The sequence below is a fragment of the Asterias rubens genome, chromosome 14, assembly GCF_902459465.1.
Source record: "Asterias rubens chromosome 14, eAstRub1.3, whole genome shotgun sequence".
Classification (NCBI taxonomy): domain Eukaryota; kingdom Metazoa; phylum Echinodermata; class Asteroidea; order Forcipulatida; family Asteriidae; genus Asterias; species Asterias rubens.
Window position 1 is genome coordinate 2,385,599 of NC_047075.1, and position 21,510 is coordinate 2,407,108.

At 39.3% G+C, this 21,510-nt stretch overlaps 1 protein-coding gene across 1 annotated transcript; it reads right to left on the bottom strand.

Annotated features, from left to right (window-relative positions):
• Nucleotides 1-280: 280 nt before the first annotated feature.
• On the bottom strand, nt 281-14,759 carry LOC117299549 (coiled-coil domain-containing protein 174-like). Its single transcript, XM_033783098.1, has 4 exons — nt 14,715-14,759; nt 12,590-12,691; nt 11,353-11,453; nt 281-455 (listed from the first exon to the last, which is right to left on the bottom strand). The coding sequence occupies exons 1-4, from the start codon at nt 14,739-14,741 to the stop codon at nt 281-283; spliced, it is 405 nt and encodes a 134-aa protein (XP_033638989.1). The 5' UTR covers nt 14,742-14,759.
• Between the last annotated feature and the right edge of the window lie 6,751 nt (nt 14,760-21,510).

The window sequence follows — 21,510 nt, forward strand, 5'->3', positions numbered from 1 at the left end:
CATTGTGAGAAACGGCTCCCTCTGAAGTTGAGCAGTTTTCGAGAAATTTCATTTCGAGACCTAAGATTTAGAATTTGAGGTCTCGAAATCAAGCATCTGAAAGCACACAAATTATGCGACAAAGGCGTTTTTTCTTTCATTCTTATCTGGCAACTTTGACGACCTATTGAGCTCAAATTTGCACAGGTTTGTTATTTTATGCATATGTTGAGATACAACAAGTCAGAAGACTGGTCTTTAACAATTACCAAAGGTGTCCAGTGCCTTTAAGAACCCTATCTTACACCTTACCATCAAACTTGAGGTTCTGATAGTGAAGAGGCCCAGGACCTCGGCTCCTCATTTCTTCCTCCTCAGCCTCCCATTTCTTCCTCATCATCTTCCGATGCATGTCACTAGAGAGAAAATCTGGCAGTGTTTCTTGCTTCATAGCTTTCTCTTTGTCGTCCTTCTCCCTAAGATATGCAAAACAAAAACAGGTATTAAAGTGAAGTTTATTATCTCATCCCCATCCGCCACCAGAGGGCAGTATTCTTCCAATCATGGCTGATTTAACAGTCTCCTCTTTCCCAATCCTTTAAAGGGTCTATGTACTTTTTGTAGGATAAAAACACAATGTCTACAGATTTACACCAAATTTACAGTTTGAAGATAATGATAGTAGAAAGCTACCCTGAAAATATTACTTGCTGAGGTGCTGCAGTTTTTGAGAAATGAGTAACACAATGTCATGAAAATAATTTTTTTCTCAGTGATCATGAGACGAAAATTATTTTAGAATGTAAAAACGTTTTTTCATGACATTGTTTTACTAATTTCTCAAAAACTATAGCACCTCAGTAAGTAATATTTTAAGGGAAGCTTGCTACTGTCATTAGCTTCAAACAGGGTCAGTTTGATGTAAATCTGTGAACATTGTGTTTTGTGTTTGATACAAAAAGTACCCAAATCCTTTAAGGCCACATGCCAACAGATATTATTATCACAAAGCGAAAATCTGGAAGTGATTCTTGCTTCATAGATTTCTCTTTGTCTTCCTTCTCCCTAAGTTATGCAAACAAAGACAGGTCAAGTTAAAGGAACACGTTGCCTTGGATCGGTCGAGTTGGTCTTTGAAAAGCGTTTATAACCGTTTGTTATAAAATGCGTATGGTTAGAAAGATTTTTTAAAAGTAGAATACAATGATCCACACAAATTTGCCTCGAAATTGCGTGGTTTTCCTTTTACTTTGCGGGCCATTTATGGGAGTCAAAAATTTGACTCCCATAAATGACCGACCGTGTTTGACGACGAGGTAAAGGAAAACCACGCAATTTCGAGTGATACTTGTGTGGATCATTATAATCTACTTTTAAAACATCTTTCTAACCATATGCATTTTATAACAAACGGTTATAAACGCTTTTCAAAGACCAACTCGACCGATCCAAGGCAACGTGTTCCTTTAAAGGGTGGTGTGAGTGCTGATGATGACTAGAGCAGGCTAGATGAAATGTTGAGACTAGCAATACTCATCCCACAAGAAGATCAAGACCAAAACCTAACCTCAAAATTCGAAACCAAGGCAAAGATCTTCCGTCTGAGATCAAGACAAAGACCTCAAGACCAAGTCAAAGACTTCCCCTCCAAGATCGAGACAAAAAACAAGACCTTCCCTTGTAGCTTAAAATCAAGACCAAGACCTCCGTACTGAGATCGTGACCAAGACCAAGAAATTGAGACCAAGTCCAAGAACTCATGTTCAAGTTCGAGACCAAGAGACCTCCCTCCTAACATTTAAACCAAGGCCATCTCTTTAAAAGACCTTCCCTCCAAGACTGAGACAAGACAAAGACCTAACCCAGGTCAAAATTCCAGTTGAACCTAGTTAACTGGTGTCAACTGGTTCAACTGGATAGTGATCAAACTCGTCCATTTTCCATATTAACCAACTGGTTTGGACTAGGTTTAACTGTGTTTAACTAGGTTGAAATTATAAACCAGTCTCTGTCCATTTTCCATATTAACCCTTTCAATACCATTGTCGAGTTTACTCGACCGCGCAGTACAAGCGCTTCCTTACCATTGTCGAGAAAACTCGACGTGCGTTGTGTAGTCGCTCCATACCAATGTCGAGAAAACTCGACAGAAAAAAGCCTTGCCTTTGAGAGATTGTATTTATTTTGTTTGGCGCCCTCTGTTGTTAGGTTTTATATAGACGGGTTGCTTGTTTACCAAGCATTGCAATGGTATGTATTGTATAGGGGGTCGCCATTATGATTTTCCGAGAAAAGTATGTTTGAAGATTTCACGCTTCCGTTTTTTTTGGACAAAAATCACCATCATGTCTCCTCATTGCACGAAGGTTTTGGCTGATATGTTTGCCTATAGTGACTCTATAAAAAGACTTGGGAAGTTCTGAGAGAGAATCTAGTGAACATTTGGCAGCCAATCGTGGTGTTTCGTCGCCAGACATGCAGTCAGATGATGACAAAACCGGACTATACAACAACGGTAGCTAACTGGACCGAGCACGTCACCCGTTCAACGCCGTGGGTTTGGGCGTGCATGGCGGGCGGGCCCCGACCGACTCGTGCTGGTCGAAGCATAGAGCTTACTCTATGGTCGAAGGGACCGTGGTGGCTGAACACTTTCAAAACAGATTTTTCAGCAAAATACGTTCCGATTTTGGTACAAATGGAAATTGAAGCTTATAATAAAAACGATTATATTTTCTGAGTAGTTTTTACAAACTTTTGAGGAAAATTAGGTTGAAAATCTTGTCGTTTTTCTTGAGACAGAAATCCTGAATAAAAATAGAAGTAATTCGTTTTAGCCAGAAATCTTGCAAACAAAATTAAGATAATAATATACAAATTTGACATCGTAGGAAAGGTTATTTCATATGCTACAAATTGCATGCACAAAGTTTTTCCAAAAAATAATGTCTTCCCACAGAAATTCAAGATTGAAAACAGTACACACTGCAAATTGCGTTATATATTTTTTAGTGTGAAAAAATATGGTACACAGCATTGTGACCTTTGTCAACAATGCGGTATCCGGTTCGGCGCTTGCAATAAACAATGTGGTATTGAAAGGGTTAAACCAACTGGTTTTAACTGTGTTTAACTAGTTTATCAACTGGTTTCAACTAGTTCCAGTTAAACCCAGTTTAACTAGGTTCAACTGGAATTTCGACCTGGGAAGCTCCTAGGGGGAGACCAAGACCAAGACCTCCTCTGTGAGGCCAAGACGAAGACTGTCCCTCCAGAACCAAGACCATGACCCCAATGTCTGACACCAAGACCCAGACCATGAACTTGGATAAATCTGAACTGTACACATAAACTGTTCGGGTTTTCCTCCAACATCTAAAACTGAAATTTCTTCATCATCTTCTCTACACAGCTACCTTCAGGGTCACAGTGCTAGTCACTTTTTAAGGGTAACTTTTTTAGCGCCATGTGAGGATGGATTTGTGCGCTTTATAAGTTTTCATTATTACTATTACTACTTATTTCATTACCAGAATGTAGAATAGTTGACCAAGTTCACTCTGTATGAGTGACTTCTTTGGAGTTGTATTTTTTTCGGCCTCCTCAACCAAAATGTTGCACAAATTGTGTGCTTTTACAAACTATGAATCAAATAGCGAGTGCGGAGACCAATCATTTATATCCGGTGATAATCTGGACTTACCTAAATGCCTGAGGATTAAGACGTTTATCCATGTTGATGAGCTCAGGAAGATCTTTCTTCATACAGCGTCTGGATCGTCCTAAGGTGTCCACAAAATCCATTCTGAGAAGAAGAGAAATACAAGGAAAGTACAGACTTTAAATGTAGATTCATAAATTCCCCGGACAGTTTCTCTACTCCTATTGGTGGAGAGCGCGTCATGTGCGGGGTGTTTAAATAAGGGAATAAAAGTGTAGCGACGAGTTCTTAAACGGCCGTTTAAAACTGGCAGGGTCGTTGCCGTGTGACGGCAACGACCCTGCAAGGTTTTTAACGGACGTTTAAGAACGAGTCACTATTCTTTTATTCCCATTCATAAATGCCCTTTTGTTAAAAAACTTTAAACAAAATACAATTATAGACACTTTGACAATTGAAAATTCGAGGTTTGAAATATTGTTTTCAAAAACTTTGTGAAGAATCTGTTTGATGCGCGTGGGTTGTGTGTACGCGCGCGCTTATAAAAAGATTACGCGCGCGCTTACATATATTACGCGCTGTATAGCTATGATTTGCGTTCCGCGTGATAATCTTGCTCGCGCGCGCCCGACACGCGGAAGCCAGCCAGTCTTATACAGCTTCAGCTGTGTCTTTATCAACCGTTTAACAGCCCCCACGTGACGCACTCTCCACCAATAGGAGTAGAGAAACTGTGTGGGGTATTTATGAATGGTTGATAATGACCAGTGTTTATGACCAGCTGGCTTCCACGTGTCACAAAGTTTCTAAAACAAATATTTCCAACCTTGAATGTTCAACTGTCAAAGAAGAAGAGAAAACAAGGAAGGTATGACTTTAAAATCCACTGAACACCATGGTAATTACTCAAAGCAATTGTTAGCATAAACACTTACTTAATAACTAGCAATGGAGAGCTGTTGATTTGATAGTATAAAACATTGCGAAAAACAGCTCCCTTTGAAGTAACATAGTTTTTGAGAAAGGGGCAACTTTTCACCCAAGTAATTAAAGACATTCAGGCCTGAAGCCTTTCTCAGGCCTTTAAAAGCACACAAATTTGGGCAACAATGGTGTTTTTTCTTTGATTACTCTCTCGCTACTTCGATTGTTTTAAAAATTTTCACAGATTTGTATTTGATTCATATGTTGGGATACACCAACTGAGAATACTAAATAAACCAAATCATACATCTGAGGCCCCCATCTCATACTCCAGCCCCGCCCTTGCTGCCTCTTGTTTTCCCCCTCCCTGGATGACTTCCTTACCATTGGTCTAGAGGGTTGACAGGGCTAGGTACATCTGAGGCCCCCATCTCATACTCCAGCCACGCCCTTGCTGCCTCCTGTTTTCCCCCTCCTCCTCCCTGGATGACTTCCTTACCATTGGTCTACAGGGTCGACAGGGCCAGGTACATCTGAGGCCCCCATCTCATACTCCAGCCCCGCCCTTGCTGCCTCATGTTTTCCCCCTTCCCCTCCCTGGATGAATTCCTTACCATTGGTCTAGAGGGTCGACTGGGCCAGGTTCATCCGTGGCCCCCATCTCATACTCTGGCCCCCATCTCATACTCTGGCCCCGCCCTTGCTGTCTCCTCTTCCCCCCCTCCCCCCCAGATGAATTTCCTTACCATTGGTCTTGAGGGTCGACAGGGCCAGGTACATCCATGGCCCCATCTCATACTCTGGCCCCGCCCTTGCTGCCTCCTCTTTCCACCTCCCCCCCCCCCTCTAGATGAATTTCCTTACCATTGGTCTTGAGGGTCGACTGGGCCAGGTACATCCGTGGCCCCATCTCATACTCTGGCCCCGCCCTTGCTGCCTCCTCTTTCCACCTCCCCCCCCCCCTAGATGAATTTCCTTACCATTGATCTTGAGGGTCGACTGGGCCAGGTACATCCGTAGCCCCCATCTCATACTCTGGCCCCGCCCTTGCTGCCTCCTCTTTCCACCCCCCCCCCCTCTAGATGAATTTCCTTACCATTGATCTTGAGGGTCGACTGGGCCAGGTACATCCGTAGCCCCCATCTCATACTCTGGCCCCGCCCTTGCTGCCTCCTCTTCCTCCTCCTCGAGTCTTCTCTTCTCCTTCATGTCACTGATGGCCTTCTTCTCATAGTCCACCAGGAAGTGATCTGCAACATCGTCCCCTGGGTAAGACGGAATGTGACAAGATGACTTCAGTATTAGTGATCACCCATTTGAAAGTTAGATTTGAACAATGTCTGGTACAATGACATGCTTAGCCACAAGGTGTTTTCTTAAATTAAAAGTTCTATGACAATTGAGACAGTTGCTACATCAAATGTTTCAGGGCAAGTGTTTGCATAGTTAGTAAGAGATGCAGGGTTTGGGTCGATACTCGGGAATTGCGAGTCAATAAGCGCAAATACAACCGATTTGAAAAAAGAAAAAAAATTGTGATACTTAGTTTTGTATTTACTAATTTTACATAAATCCTCTGGATAAAACAATTGTTAATGCTCTTGACACCAAGATAAACACCAAGTAAAAAAAAAACCCCATTCCGACGACCTTGTTTCCATTTTTAGTGTCCTTTGGCAAAAATTTCAGTCCCGAATGGCCCAACATTCAATGAGAGTGCATGGCACAATGGTACGGGAGTTTGCTCAACTGGAGGTTGCTATACAAAAGCTTGCCCTGAACCAAGACAGAAAGTTAATTCAGAGGTCACAGGTTCAAGTACCGCTGGTGTAAACCAAAATAAGTGAAGGTTCCCAGCAATAAATCATTCAAGAAAGGTGTGCGTATCTTCGATATTAGCAATCATAGTTTGGAGTACAAACTGAGGCAAATTGTTTTGCTAAACAAAAAAGCTTAAGTCAAAAGACTGTTTTAATTTTGGCCAAGTACACCAGACTCTTACTTTGCTTTTCCAGCAATATTTTATTTGGGAAGAAGAACAGGAGTTTTAACTTTTAAAACCAACTTCAAGGAAAAGTCTTAAACCCCCCAAAAATGAAAATAGTAAGTTAAAAATGGACCTAATCGTCAAAATGTCTAATACCCAGTGGACTTCTTTGCAATGTGATAGTATATGATTTTTGATTTAGATGACTCTGTACATGTTATAGTATAGGGTTTAAGTGGATGCTGGAAAGGATGACATACACTGAAAAGAAGACGCTCCTTGCACCAAGCTGTTGTATGTGTTTCAGTGTTGTTTCAGTACTACAAGGATACATTCTCCGGTATACTTCTATCATAACATAACATAAAATCAGGTTAATTTTAGGAAAAACACTATTGGATTTTGGGAAATATCAGCTTGAATGGAATGCTTTGATGCGTCGATTCCATAGAGGCATTTTTGTAATGTCATGTAACTGTATCTCCCCAAAGGAAATTAACATGTTTGTAAAATTATATGTTTGTTTATCAGTTTCCTGAATGCTAGTCCATCTGCATGATGATTTGTGTTTTTTTAGCAAGTCACTATTCAATCGAATTGCAATGTGTTGTGTACTATTAATTCTGTACTTTCTTTTATAGAAATGTCTCTGTAAGGACAGGGATGGGAGCCCAAATACTACAAAACATTTGTTTATAATTTATATACATTGGGTTGTTTATTGGACATAATATTAAGTGACATCAAACTGAAACACTTCAAAAAATCGCTTGATTTTCGCACTCTAAGTATCTTGAACAATTCTGACAAAAAAATTCTGACAAAAGCTGACATACAAAAATAAAGTAGGAGTCTATACTTGTGGACTGTTCAAATAATAAATAACTCTTTATTAGAAAAAACACGAACTCAAATACTTTCAAAATGACATTAAATGCACCTTTTGGTCCCTCTGAATGTGCAATTTGATTGCAGATCTATCCAGTACACCCAAAAGCTTGTTACGGATACCTGACCTGCACCCGGGTACCTGCCCTGTATAGTATCCTGACAACATCAATATGGAACCACAGCAGAACCTGACTATTTTTCACGTGAGAAGTCTGCGTCTCCTAGGTTTTCTGTATTGTTTTAAACTTGATGTTTCAGGGTGAAGGACTAAAAATTAGGTTTTGTATCCATCATTTTCGGATTCAGCACCCCCAAATTAGTTAAATCAGGTATGTTACCAACTTTTACTCAAAAATGCCGCTCGAAGTTTTTTTTTTTTAAATCTGGTCTGGACTATATGTAACTTTTGTAGGACAAAAAACACAATGTCCACAGATTTACACTAAACTTATACAGTTTGAAGATAATAAAGCTTCCCTGAAAATATTACGTGCTGAGGTGCTGTAGTTTTAGAGAAATGAGTAAAACAATGTCATGAAAATAATTTTCGTCTCATGAGACGAAAATTATTTTAATCATTTACAAACGTATTTTCATGACATTGTTTTACTCATTTCTCAAAAACTACAGCACCTCAGTAAGTACTATTTGAAGGGAAGCTTTCCACTATCATTCTCTTCAAACCCTGTAAGTTTAATGTAAATCTATGGATATTTTGAACAGGTACCAAAATCCTTTAAAGCCATAGGACCCTTTCGGTACAGAAAAAAAAAAAGTTCACAGATTTACAAATAACTTACAGGGTTTACAGAAGGTAGTGGTAAAAGACTTCTCTTGAAATATTATTCCATGAAATGCTTTACTTTTTGAGAATAAAGTTAAAACAGTATCAATTCTCGATAGCGAGAATTACGGATTTATTTTAAACACATGTCATGACACGACGAAACGCGCGGATACAAGGGTGGGTTTTCCCGTTATTTTCTCCCGACTCCGATGATCGATTGAGCCTAAATTTTCACAGGTTTGTTATTTGATATAGAAGTTGTGATACACGAAGTGTGGGCCTTGGGCAATACTGTTTACCGAAAGGGTCCAATGGCTTTAAAGGAAAACGTTGACATTGGATCGGACGATGAAATGCATATGATTAGAAAGATATTTTAAAAGTTGAATATAATGATCCACACAAACATGCCTCTAAAGTGTTTTCCTTGTATGCCGTGGACTAAAACACGGTCAGCAACCTAATTAAGGGAGTCAAAAATTTGATTCCCATAAATGGCCAACTGGCCTGATCCAAGGCAACATGTTCCTTTAAAGATGGGCTCATACATGTGTAGGTCTGCTTGGAATCAGTAGAGAAAGTTGATGGCTAAAAAAAACAGTCACAGGTTCTGTTTAACCATTTAGGAAAATAAGCGCAAGGGCACAACTCTTTACCTGCTGTCAGAATGGCTCCTTTTGACATCTCCTCCTAGAGCTTTAACTTGCCCTCTAAGGCTGCCCTGAAAACACAACAAAAAAATCAAGTCTTGAAACACTAAAACATACTATCGTTACCTGGTATTTATTTCTTTTGGGAAGGAACGTTACAGAATTGGTTTTTGCTAACAGAACAGATGCTGGCAGTGTAAGCACTTTATGTAATCCACCATCAATACATAAACTGACAAACCTGTAGAAGTTTGAGATCGATCGGCCATCTGGGTCACGAGAGAATAGTGCAAAAACCGATTACAAATTTTGCATTGCATCGATGCCAAAGTAAAAATGAATAGAACGCTCACTGAGCGATAAACTCCAAACGCGAAGTTAGATTATTTATTTCTCATCAAATATGACATTTCAGACAGAAATATTTCAAGGGATGTTTTCTACTATCATCATCATTAGACCGTGTAAGTTTTATGTAAATCTGTGATCTTCACGATTTTTGTTTCTTACCATTTCAGTAACGTTCCTTTAAAGGCAGTTTGGTAATTACTAAAAATAATTATTATCATAAAACCTTTCTTGATTACGAGTAATGGGGAGAGGTTGATAGTATAAAATATTGTGAGAAACAGCTCCCTCTGAAGTGACGCAGTTTTGGAGAAAGAAGTAATTTTCCACGAATTTGATTTTGAGACCTCAGATTTAGAATTGGACGTCTGGAAATCATGCATCTCAAAGCACACAACTTTGTGTGACCATGGTGCGACATGGGTGTATTTTCTTTCATTAATATCCCGCAACTTCAACGACCAATTGAGCTCAAATTTTCACAGGTTTGTTATTTTATGCATATGTTGAGATACACCAAATGTGAAGACTAGTCTTTGACAATACCCGATAGTGTCCAGAGTCTTTCACACAGATGTGTGTTGGGCATTGTATACTCATTGTTTTATCAGAACTATCACCGGCAAATCACTCAGGTGGGATTGGAACCCATGACCTTTGCATTGCTAGAGCAGACACATGTATAACTCGGGAAAGTACTGAGTATACAGTGCTTTCATTCACATCGATGTAAACAAATTATATTATTTATCTCCGATGCAAAACCTGGAATATATTATAGTTAAAACAAACTTTTCTTAAAGTGACCTGGAAGTGGTATTTTTTCAAAATAAAGCTTTTGTCAACAATCAAAAGGTGTTTTGATGAGTAGAATATGAATAAATAGTTAACTAAGGTTCCAAAAAATTTGTTTTCTTTTTATTTATAAATTTAGGCCCGACCCGAGAGGGCGCTGTCCATGACGTCAATCGAGGCACGATAGTTGAAGAGAAAATGTGTAGCCTGGCCTCGTATACTGGGTACCTGATCGGTATGATGCATTCGTACAGAACTATGGTCACGAACCATGTCTGCACGCACTATGGCTGCTGTGCGGACAGTCCACTCGGATTACCCTGCACGGACAATGGCATGCAGTGCCAACACAAGATAGCTTGGCGCTTGCAGTTGGTGTAAGCTAAAAACATGCCCTCAAAGTTGAAACAAATTGTTTTCTCATCAGGCAAATGCTCCTTTAAGTTCATCACGTCTTTCAGGTACCTTCTTCGACGTCCCACTAGCAAGAAAAATTGTTGGGATGGTGTCATGTTTCAGAATACTTTTTCTTTTCATGTCAAATGTGTGGTGTATTGTTTTCCGGATTCGAAGCACGACGGTTCGAAGTGTTCGCTGCACAGCGCTGAAAAAAGACAATGAACCGACCACTTTGCAAACTGACCCCATCTAAAGTTGTGTTACTGCATTTAGCAGCAATACACCTGGTCGGCATTGCCGGAAAAATGCAAGAAAAAACTTTTTTTCGAAACGTACAAACTCATGACTAGGACTTGTAGGATGTAGGCATGGGTATCATCCACTAGGAGCCACCTACTCCTAGGGCTGAAACAGGGTTACCCCCTTCACAGTCCCTAAGGATGTAAGCATGGGTATCATCCACTAGGAGCCACCTACTCCTAGGGCTGAAACAGGGTTACCCCCTTCACAGTCCCTAAGGATGTAGGCATGGGTATCATCCACTAGGAGCCACCTACTCCTAGGGCTAAAACAGGGTTACCCCCTTCACAGTCCCTAAGGATGTAGGCATGGGTATCATCCACTAGGAGCCACCTACTCCTAGGGCTGAAACAGGGCTACCCCCTTCACAGTCCCTAAGGATGTAGGCATGGCTGTCATCCACTAGGAGCCACCTACTCCTAGGGCTGAAACAGGGTTACCCCCTTCACAGACCATAAGGATGTAGGCATGGCTGTCATCCACTAGGAGCCACCTACTCCTAGGGCTGAAACAGGGTTACCCCCCTTCAAAGTCTGTAAGGATCATCCACTAGGAGCATGGCTGGTGGAGCAAAATGCACTACCTTCAAAACTTTTTTTAGGGAATGAAACATGCAACTTACATTATTTACCTTGATTTATCCAATGCATTTTCTTCTTCTGCTGTAAGGACTTTATCCTTCTCAGCTCGGGACTGAACTCCGTCATTCTTCTTGGTCCAGATACTTGCTTTCTGTAAAAAAAAAAAGAAAAAAAAAAAAAAGACCAATAACCACAAGGAAACTGACAGGGTAAAGTTTTGAATAATTTTGATTGGAACTTGAAATGTTAAAGACAGTGGACACTATTGGCAATTGTCAAAAACCAGCCTTCACAGTTGGTGTATCTCAACATGCATAAAATAACAAACCTGTGAAAATTTGATATCAATTGGTCGTCGAAGTTGTGAGATAATAATGAAAGAAAAAACACCCTTGTCACATGAAGTTGTGTGCGTTTAGATAGTTGATTTTGAGACCTCAAGTTCTAAACTTGTGGTCTCGAAATCAAATTCGTGGAAAATTACTTCTTTCTCGAAAACTCTGGCATTTCAGAGGGAGCCATTTCTCACAATGTTTTATACCATCAACCTGTCCCCATTACTCGTCACCAAGAGAGGTTTTACGCTAATAGTTATTTTGAGTAATTACCAATAGTGTCCACTGCCTTTAACTTGAGTTTGATTGCTTAAAGGGTCTGGGTACTTTTTGTAACACAAAACACGAAGTCCACAGATTTAGATTAACTTACATACACCGTTTGAAGATAATGATAGTAGAAAGATTTCCTTAAAGTAATTAATAACTTGCTGAGGTTCTGCAGTTTTAGAGAAATGAGTAAAACAATGCCACAAAAAAATAATGTTTGTCTCAGTTTTTGCCGTAAAAAGTATTTTAATACTTTTTACAGTATTTAATACTTTTTACAGCAAAATTGCATTTTTATCAGAACTGGTTTTTAATACGTTTTTACATGCTGAAATAATTTTCGTCTCACTGAGCTGAAGATTATTTTTGTGACTCAGGTTTTACTCATATTATTTGCGATAAAAAAAGTGCGACAAGTGCAATTGGTTCTTTTACATGCGTTACACAACACATGCGTTACACAAGGACGAAGCAATGGTGAAGTGTCTTGCTTAAGAACACAAGTGTCACGGCTAGGGATTCAAACACACACTCTGCTGATCAGAAACAACAAAGTTTGAATTCAGTGCTCTGTACCGCTTGGCCACGACACTTCCATGGGGGTGTCAAACATAGGTGAACATGGTAAATAACCACCTTTTCAGACAGAGTCTCATTTCAGTTCATCCCATGTCCAGCCTACCTTAGGAACAGGTTTAGCCTTGACTGTAGTAGAGTTCTCTTGAAGTTGTTTTTTGCCGAGTGCCTCTTGTTTCCGGAATAACTCTGCTTTCAAACCCACAAGCTGCAAAAGAAGAAAGTGATCACATTGATTAATGTCAAATTATTAACTCCAGTCTCCTGACGATGACTAGAGCAAGGTAGTCCAAATGTTGAGACTGATTTAAGAACTGACTCCGCGGTAGCGCAGTTAATAACGCTCCTGTAAGCTAAAGTACACGTAGTCCCTGCCAATTTCCTATCTTCCGCCCGGGTATAGTTAAAAAGCAGGACAGAGAAACGAGAAGTCTCCAGAACAATCCAATTTGGATAGACAGGCCTTCGGGTCACAGTGTTTTGGTACACTTTTGTCTATCCTGGCCGGCTTAAGTTGGTTATGTTGTTTATTGGTTCCTATTTTTGTCTGATCATGTTGTTTTGTCATATTTTTTGTCTTTTAACAATATGTCTGGAGATGTTCTTTGTTTTTTGTGTTGTTGTGTTGTTCTTCTTTTGGTTTTTTGTGTTGTTGATTTGTTGTTGAGTTTTTGTTGTTTTTGTTGTTGTTGTTGTTTCTTTGGGTTGTTGTTGTTGCTGTTGTTGTCCCTGTTGCTGTTGTTGTCCCTCTTGTTGTTGTTGTCCCTATTGTTGTTGTCTCTGTTTTGTTTTTCTCCCCGTTGTCTTACTTGGTTGCCCAACCACCCCCTCTCTTCCCCACTCTTTTCTTCCAACTGCGTTTTGTAATAACAATTTCTTGTCAATATTTTATTTATTTTATTTGAAATTTTTGATTTATTGATGTTATTGTATTTGTTAGTTTTCCTGATTCAGTTACTTGTTTTGTACTAGTATACTGTACCTTTGTGAACGCTATTGTCTTGTATCTTGGTCGAATAAATACTAATTATAATAATCATAATAATAATACTCCGCAATAGTAGTATGTATACAGAAAGACAGTTCTCTAAAAACAAACTCTACCTGGCAAGTAGATACACATACATGGTGTTACAGCAAACCAAACATAAATTGATACCTCGGCTTGCCATGCAATGCCTAGAATATATTCATTTCTGTTTTAGTGTGAACTTTTTTGGGGGTGTTTCAAAATAACTTGGGTAGCATCTCAGCATAAAAAAATTGGTTTTCCATTAAGAAATAATTTCACCTCCTGAAACTGAAAAGCTGAAGGTTCCTACTTGGGTACATCCATGGTCTACATATTTTACAGTTACACAAAACGTTGAGCGATTGAGTCACTCGATCGTATTGGTAACTTTTTCAATGTTCCTTAATTTTGTTTTAAATTCTTTATTTAAAAGCCAGAATTAACTTTAGGTTTTTTGTATCTCAATTTGATCAGTGAAAAACTTCATGATGGACCGTGTTCTGAGTCTGTGTTCAGTAGAAAGGGTAGAAGAGTTGACTTGTAGGCCTAGATGATTGTATAGGGAAAAGTTTCTGTATCACACGCCACCACTTTTCATTCAATATGAAATAATATCAAGTCTCATTAGGCCTACCTCAATGAGATAATGTAGGCCTACTTCTAGAAACTATAAGGCTCCCCTGTGAGCCTTATGTAGGGGTCACTTAATTATTTAGGGCCTTCTTAACGCTATACCTTTTCAAATCAGCGTTGATGAGTGAAAGTTTTATGACCGTTAGCCAGCCAGAACTGAAGTTTCCTGTGTACTGTACAACTAAAGCTTTCCCCAACCTACTCATTATACATTCCATAATGCTTGTATTTCCTTTTTGTTGAGTGAAATTAAAAAACATCGTCAAAAATTACAATTTTCTGCATGAAAAGTGGTGGCAGGGAAACGGATGAGTTAACTGGGGCACTGATTCCTTTTTCGAAATTTTAACATTAATTTTGAAAAAGGCGGAAAAATAGGCGGAAAGGTTTCCGTATAGCGCCACCACTTTTTCATTCGATATGAAATAATAGTATCTAATTTACCTCAATAATAAGATATCCCTTTTTGTAAAAATTAGTGAAAAAGTGGTGGCGCCATACGGAAAGTTATCCATACCGGAAGATATGTTCGATTCATTTAGAAGAAGGAAGAGTGGTGGATAATGAAAAAATAATTGACATTTACCTCGGCCTCAAATTGCTCACTACGCATCGATACTCGCCTCGTCGTTGAAAATAGTCTGGCGCGCGAAGAACAGACCCAATGATACCGATTTCCGAATAATAGAAGTAACCGAAACACAAGCCGGTTACCAAAGTCGATATTTTCAAGAACACTAAATTTTGAAAACATAACGCTAATCGATAGGCAAAAGTAGCATAAAGAACACAAAACATGGAATCGATTATAGGCAAAAATCGACCCTTTTTTGTTTTGGCAAGGAATATCAATGAGAAAGTTCTGCTAGGCAGCAACAATTGTACATCTCACGTAATAGTTGTACTGGTAACCTTATTTTGGTAAGCATTTGGTTGTGCTTTAAGGTATGAAAGTGCACATACCTCGGTATTGCGCCCTCTTGGGATCAACACGGCCGTAAAAAAAAAAGTTTATTTGAATGTATTTTCTGATAAAAACAATTTCGAGGAGTCTTGGAACTCTCGAGTATTCATTAATCCGGCATTCAATAACATGGTTTTTACATAAATAAATAAAAGTAATAAATAAATAATCAACTATCGTCGGGGTCATGTAACTTGAACTTTAATAGTAGATCTTTGACCTAGTTTTTAGCTAACTTTTGTTTTACGAAGAAAACAATCTTGCTAATCACAGAAAAGGTTACTGTTTTGACTGGTACCCCACTAAATTTTTGCGTAGCAAATAAATTTGTTTCATTTGTTTGTACTTTTTTCTGCTTATCAGATTTATTAAATCAGTCCCCTGTTTCGATCGTATGTCAAACACGTGTAAAACAAAAACTTCTCAGATGCTAATACAACTTAACAAAAGGCTGTAAAGAAAATGTACAGACTACTTGGTAGGGACAGAGAAGCGTTGGGTCACCTACGTGGGGAAGGGTATCCTTCCATAATAATAATGGGGATCAATGGCAGGGAAAAGTCGGGTTCAACGGGGTGAAAAGAAACTGACGAAATTACCCGAAAACAAATTGTGAAATTGGCAGATAGCGACTAAAGATTGATCTGTTAAAAAAGTAATTATATATGTAAAGAGCGAAGAAAACTGTCTTGGAAAAAGAAAAATTATTTGGGATATTGAAACCATACAAATAGTATAATCCATTTGATAAATTTTTAATTTCTCACTACGTGTCTATCAAAACAGGTGTTATACCTACTTCTCAGCGGATGGTGTTATTGATCAACTTCTAAATTCTCCATACCTTAAGACAACAAATCTCAGTTCTATTATTCTGTGTCTTCTATTTTCTTCTAGGGTCATTGTTCACTTAATTATCAGTCAAAAATAATCTCACCATGTAAACACTGGTTTAATAATTTCACGAGTTTACCCCATGCAAGAAGACGTACCCGATCACCCCTTTTAAAATAAATAGTTTCAACTCTTGCAGGGCCCGCCCATTTAGTACCTAATATGGTCACAAAAGTTGGGCAAGAAAATTCTAGAAGGTCCGGCTTTGTTATGCAAATGTCAAAGCTGGTTGCTGATTGGCTGGGGGCTGGACGGAGGACGCCGGCTGGGGTCGTAGGTGAAAATCTGCATGATTTGCACATTTCAAAGAAAAAATGGAGGACTTTGAAAAGTTTCCGTGTCTTTTATCTCCAAGAAATTCAGCTTTTCACCGGATTTCCGAGTTCAAACTACTACAAAAGTGTAATGGTGAGTTGAGATTTTTTTGTCTTGAAAATAAAAGTGCTGAAAAGAATTTTCATTCGCAGAATTTGAAGAAATGTTGGATTTTACAACACAACCCGCAGGCCGAAAAGTAAAATAAAAAAACACATGTGTTGACTCAATTATTCGGTGCGCAGACGACATTGTTGAAATGTGCAGGTTAGAATTACCAAATATGTCGTCCGAAAATTCTCCAAATGGAAACGTACTATGCACGACTAAAATTCTTTTAAAAGCATGCCCAAGTGCTACGGGCCCTTAGAAAAGAAGGACTGTGTTCCGCTTGTGTGAGTTTGCTATATAGTCTTTGTTTGTAAAACTTTTTGAGGCTGAGTTTTGAAAACTTACTTTTTGCACAATCGTCCATGACAACCCGTCCAAAGCGAGTTTGTTCTGAAACTGAGCCTAGAATTCATAAAGCCGGTTAGCAGAAAATTCTTTGCTAAACAAATAGTTGGTGTAGCACCAGTCGCAACAATATAAACTTTATTGGAAAAGTAGCTGGTATTCCTGTTCCTGCTACGCAAAATTTGTTTGTGTTTAGCAAGTTTTTTTACTCACCCAGCACTGACCAGACTTTATTAAATTGGGCCCTGGTGTCACTGAATAAGAACAATATTGTGCTGAAAATTTTTAAAATAAATTGACATGTATACTGTCATAACGATTTAGCTCTTTATATCTTAAAAGCATATTTTAAAACTTATTTCCAGAAGAAGTTGGAGTATTTCAATGGAGCTGTGGCCTGTGCCGCCCATGTGGGCCCATTTTCAAAGCCTGGTGCAGAAAAGTATTGCTAAACAGAAACAAGTTATCAGCCACTCCATGACAAGTTAACATTGTTTTGACTGGTGCGCCACTCAATTTTTGCTTAGCAAAGAAATTTGTCAAGTAGTACTTTCTGCTTGACAACGGCCCAAATTGATAAAGCCTGTCAGTGTAAGCTTAAAAATTTGCTATATGTACAGAAAAATCATGCCTGACAGAAACTGGTTACTTTAGCCAACATGCCATAAATGGTTCTTTTTCTGCAATTCTCTGTGTTCAGACAGCTTTTTAAACTTTGCCCAGTATAACTGAAATTTGTGTTTTCCCTTAAAAAGTTAATTTATGTACATGATGCATAAAAACAAATCAAAATAAATATGTGAAGTTCATCGTCAATAATTGCCAATGTTTTTGGAAAACGGTAACTATTACCATATCTTTTTTCTTTGAACCACCAATTCGAGCCCATGATGTGTCAACAAGGTGAAGATGCCTGGAAAATGTCATGATTATACTCTGTCATTCTGTGTCAATGAAAAAAATTCAAATTGTTACACTTGTTAAATCTCGCAGTTGACACCCTATGTTGGTAAAATTCACTGCATGTTGTGATTTCCTCTTTTACGTTGCCACAAACACTGAGATTTCCCAATTTTTACATGGTATATTAAAGTGCGGGCATGGGGCCAAAAACAACTACTTGCTGCATTTTTAGTTTTCACAAAGGGACAAAATGTTTGACCGAGATAAATTTTCAATAAACAGCAGAGCTGCCAACTCTTCCGGATTTTGCGGAAGACTCCCGTATTTGACGGCAATCTTCCGTCATCCCGCAAGCAGTCAAAATCTCCCGGATCCCCAACCTGTTAATGAAAAAATAATAAAACTGACGAATTTCCTAGCCCTCCGCCAAGGCCCGTGTGTGTATAACGTTTGCGCGCGTGCATATTTAATTGCATAGATGCGCAGAAAAAGTTGTTCTAACCGTAGTTTCGTCTTCTGCGCATCGATACATGTGCATGCTATGTTTTGCACTGATCAACCTCGCCACCATGGGTAGCGCGCTATATCGATACCTCTCGTCACTAACCCCTGGAATAGATGATTGCACTTACAGTGGCGTAATACTCGTGTGGGATTGTTACGACGCACTGCCCACGATCGAGCAAATGACGCTGCTACATCGTACACCACTGGGAACGTGGTTGGGATTGTAAAGCAAAATGGCGCCGCCAGTAGAGCAACTGGTAAGTCGCTGAAGAAAATTAAATACGCTCAAAAATACAAAGAAGACTACCACAAAGAATGGCCTTGTATAAAGAAATCATCAAAGGATGAAAACCATGCCTTTTGCACTACGTGCAAATCAGAGGTATCTGTGAAATACGGCAGACGAAACGACATCATGAGACACATAGATTCAGACAAACATTGCAGTAGTGCAACAGCACGATCCAACACGCTAGGCATTGCAGATTTTTTTAGAAAATCGGGCTCTGATGACAGCAGTATAATAAAGGCGGAAACTTTATTCACAGGGTTTATAATTGAACATAACTTAAACGTTGCATCTTCTGACCATGCTGGTCCTCTTTTTAGACGACTGTTTCCCGACAGTGCTTCAAAGCTAGAAACATGTGCAAAACATTTAAAACATAAACAGCAATATTCTTTAGTAATATTTCAAATGTATATGTCTGTACATGAATATTGGTTTTTATGTCCGCAAAAATCGTCGTGACGCGTGCTGAGATTGAGCCTTTCTGACTTAAAAATAAAATCTTCCTGATTTTCAAAAACCAATGTTGGCAGCTCTGAAACAGACACTCATTACGAATTTGTTTGTACTCCCCGCGCAGTTTTCACAAGTTTGACAGTGTTCAACAGTTAATTACTAAACTCTTAAGTGCACAAGGCTGTCGCTAGGGCCCACCAAAAACATGTTCAAATTGGCGTGTGATAATCGGTTAAAACTACAACCCACGTATATACTGCCCTCAATCAGTTGTTTATAACCATTGTTGTTCAATTTTGTTTAATATGATAATTAATGGGGGGCATTATTGACAAAAATAATTTCAAGAAAAACATGGTTGAATGTGTTTTGGTCATAGAAATAGAACCCGGAGAACGCTGAGCTCGACCACCCTCTGTGTCGTCTGTGGGCGCGGTGATCAATACCGCACAATACGCGCGTATGGCAAAATTATCATCTTGTGACACGCGCGTATGGCAAAATTATCATCTTGTGACATGCGTGTATGGCAAAATGGCAAGATGTCAGCACACATAGACCATTTCTAGTGTTTTCATTGGTCAATGATGATGTCATTGTATGGCAAAATTGTATGGCAAAATATTTTGGCATACACGCGTTACGAAAATGGCGTGTGCGCGTGCATAAAAGTGGTCTCACAATGAAACCGCACGCACAATGAGACACTCAACGTTCTTCGGGTTCTATTTCTATGGTTTTGGTTTAAATTGTGTGATTTCGCACTGAAAAGCGACCAATATCTCAACATGGCGTCTCCTTTTGGATCAGAAGAAGCACAGGAATACCTTAAATTATCACAAAATGATTCTGATTAAAAAGACAAATTAAGTGATGGGTGACTATGGTATGGTAAACAATGGTTACTATTTGACCAATAACACTCACATGAATCGCAGTGGAGGCATTCTAGTCCGGACAGAACCTGCTGCCATGGATTTGTTTACAAAACTGCAGTATAATCCATTGCCATGGTTATTATTATATTAAATTGTTGCTTATAATACTTTGTTCGCATTCTCACATGTTATCTCCTTGGCTAAAAATAATTTCACTGGTTCAAATCTGTATCTTAAAGCAATCGCACAACATTGGAAAACAGTATTGTACAAAGGCCCACACTTTGTGTATCACAATTTATATATACAATTTAGACTCAATTGGATGAGAGTTGGGAGAAAATAATGGGAAAACCCACCCTTGTTTCCACACGTTTCGCCGGTCGTGACATGTTTTTAAAATAAATCTGCTATTCTCGATATATCGAGAATTAATTGATAATGAAATTGTTTTAATGTTTTCTCAAAAAGTACTGCATTTCATGGAACAATATTTTAAGGGAAGTTGTTCACCATTACCTTCTGTAAACCCTGTAAGTTGTTTGTAAATCTGTGAACTTTTAGTAGAAAGTGTCCAATGGCTTTGACCAGGTAGGCCTACAGCACCAAGAACCATAAATGAGTTGCATTGTTTGTTTTAACTTAACAGTTAAAACAATAACATTAATCTGTTCACCAAAGGGTTAAATAAACATACTGTGATAAAATTTAAACATATTTGCATGGTTTAGGATCTCCACTTTCATTTTCGAACAAAATTTGTTAAAATAAAGCAAATTAACTTACTGGTTTGCTGTTTAATGAGCTCCCTTGCTATCACATAATGTTGGCCACAACCTCCCAAGTTCATCTTAGTCTACCATGGCTTATTTGTAGAACAAATCCCAAGGAGATTTCATGGAGCCATGTGCCCAACAGTTAAACATTGCAGAGTGAAGTTACCCCATTCTTGTTTTATTATAGACCACGTCCCACTGCAGCAAAAGACTAGTATGGTGTGTGTGTCTAGCAAAGATTATAGAGCGCCGCAAGGCGCAAGATGCGGAACTGAAGCTTTATCTATTGTTGGAACGTGAAATACGCATGAGCGCCGTTTCAGCAAGTGAATGTTTTGTTTCCCATTGATAGGAATGGTCATTGTCTGCACTGATCTGCACAGGTCTATTGTTGTATCAAAATAGTTACTTGCCGAAATGGCGTCCAGTAGGATTTCACGTTCCAGCCCGAGTTCTGCATCTTGTGCCTTGCGGCGCTATATAATCTTTGGTGTCTAGGCACTTGCAACTCTCCATGCCCACTCACCCGTGCTTCGCTGCACAACTCACACAAAAGGCTTCTTCCAGACGAATACCAGTCATCTCGCCCCCCAGCAAAGTTGCCCACAACAAAGTCGCCCCCCAGCAAAGTCGCCCACTACAAAGTCGCCCCCCAGCAAAGTCGCCCACTACAAAGTCGCCCCCTCCCTTACAAAGCCGACCCTGTCAAAGTCGCCCCTTACAAAGCCGCCCCCTGTCAAAGTCGCCCCTCACAAAGTCGCCCCCTGACAAAGTCGCCCCCCGACACAGTCGCCCCCTAACAAAGTCGCTCAAGAAGATTTCACTAAGTGAGGGCGCCCTTTGTTAACGGTTTAGATTCAACAATTGGAGATTCCAGGCTTGGCGAATGCTATGTCTTTTCGCTAGATAACTAATTAGCTATTTTCTCTTTTTTTATACTTTGA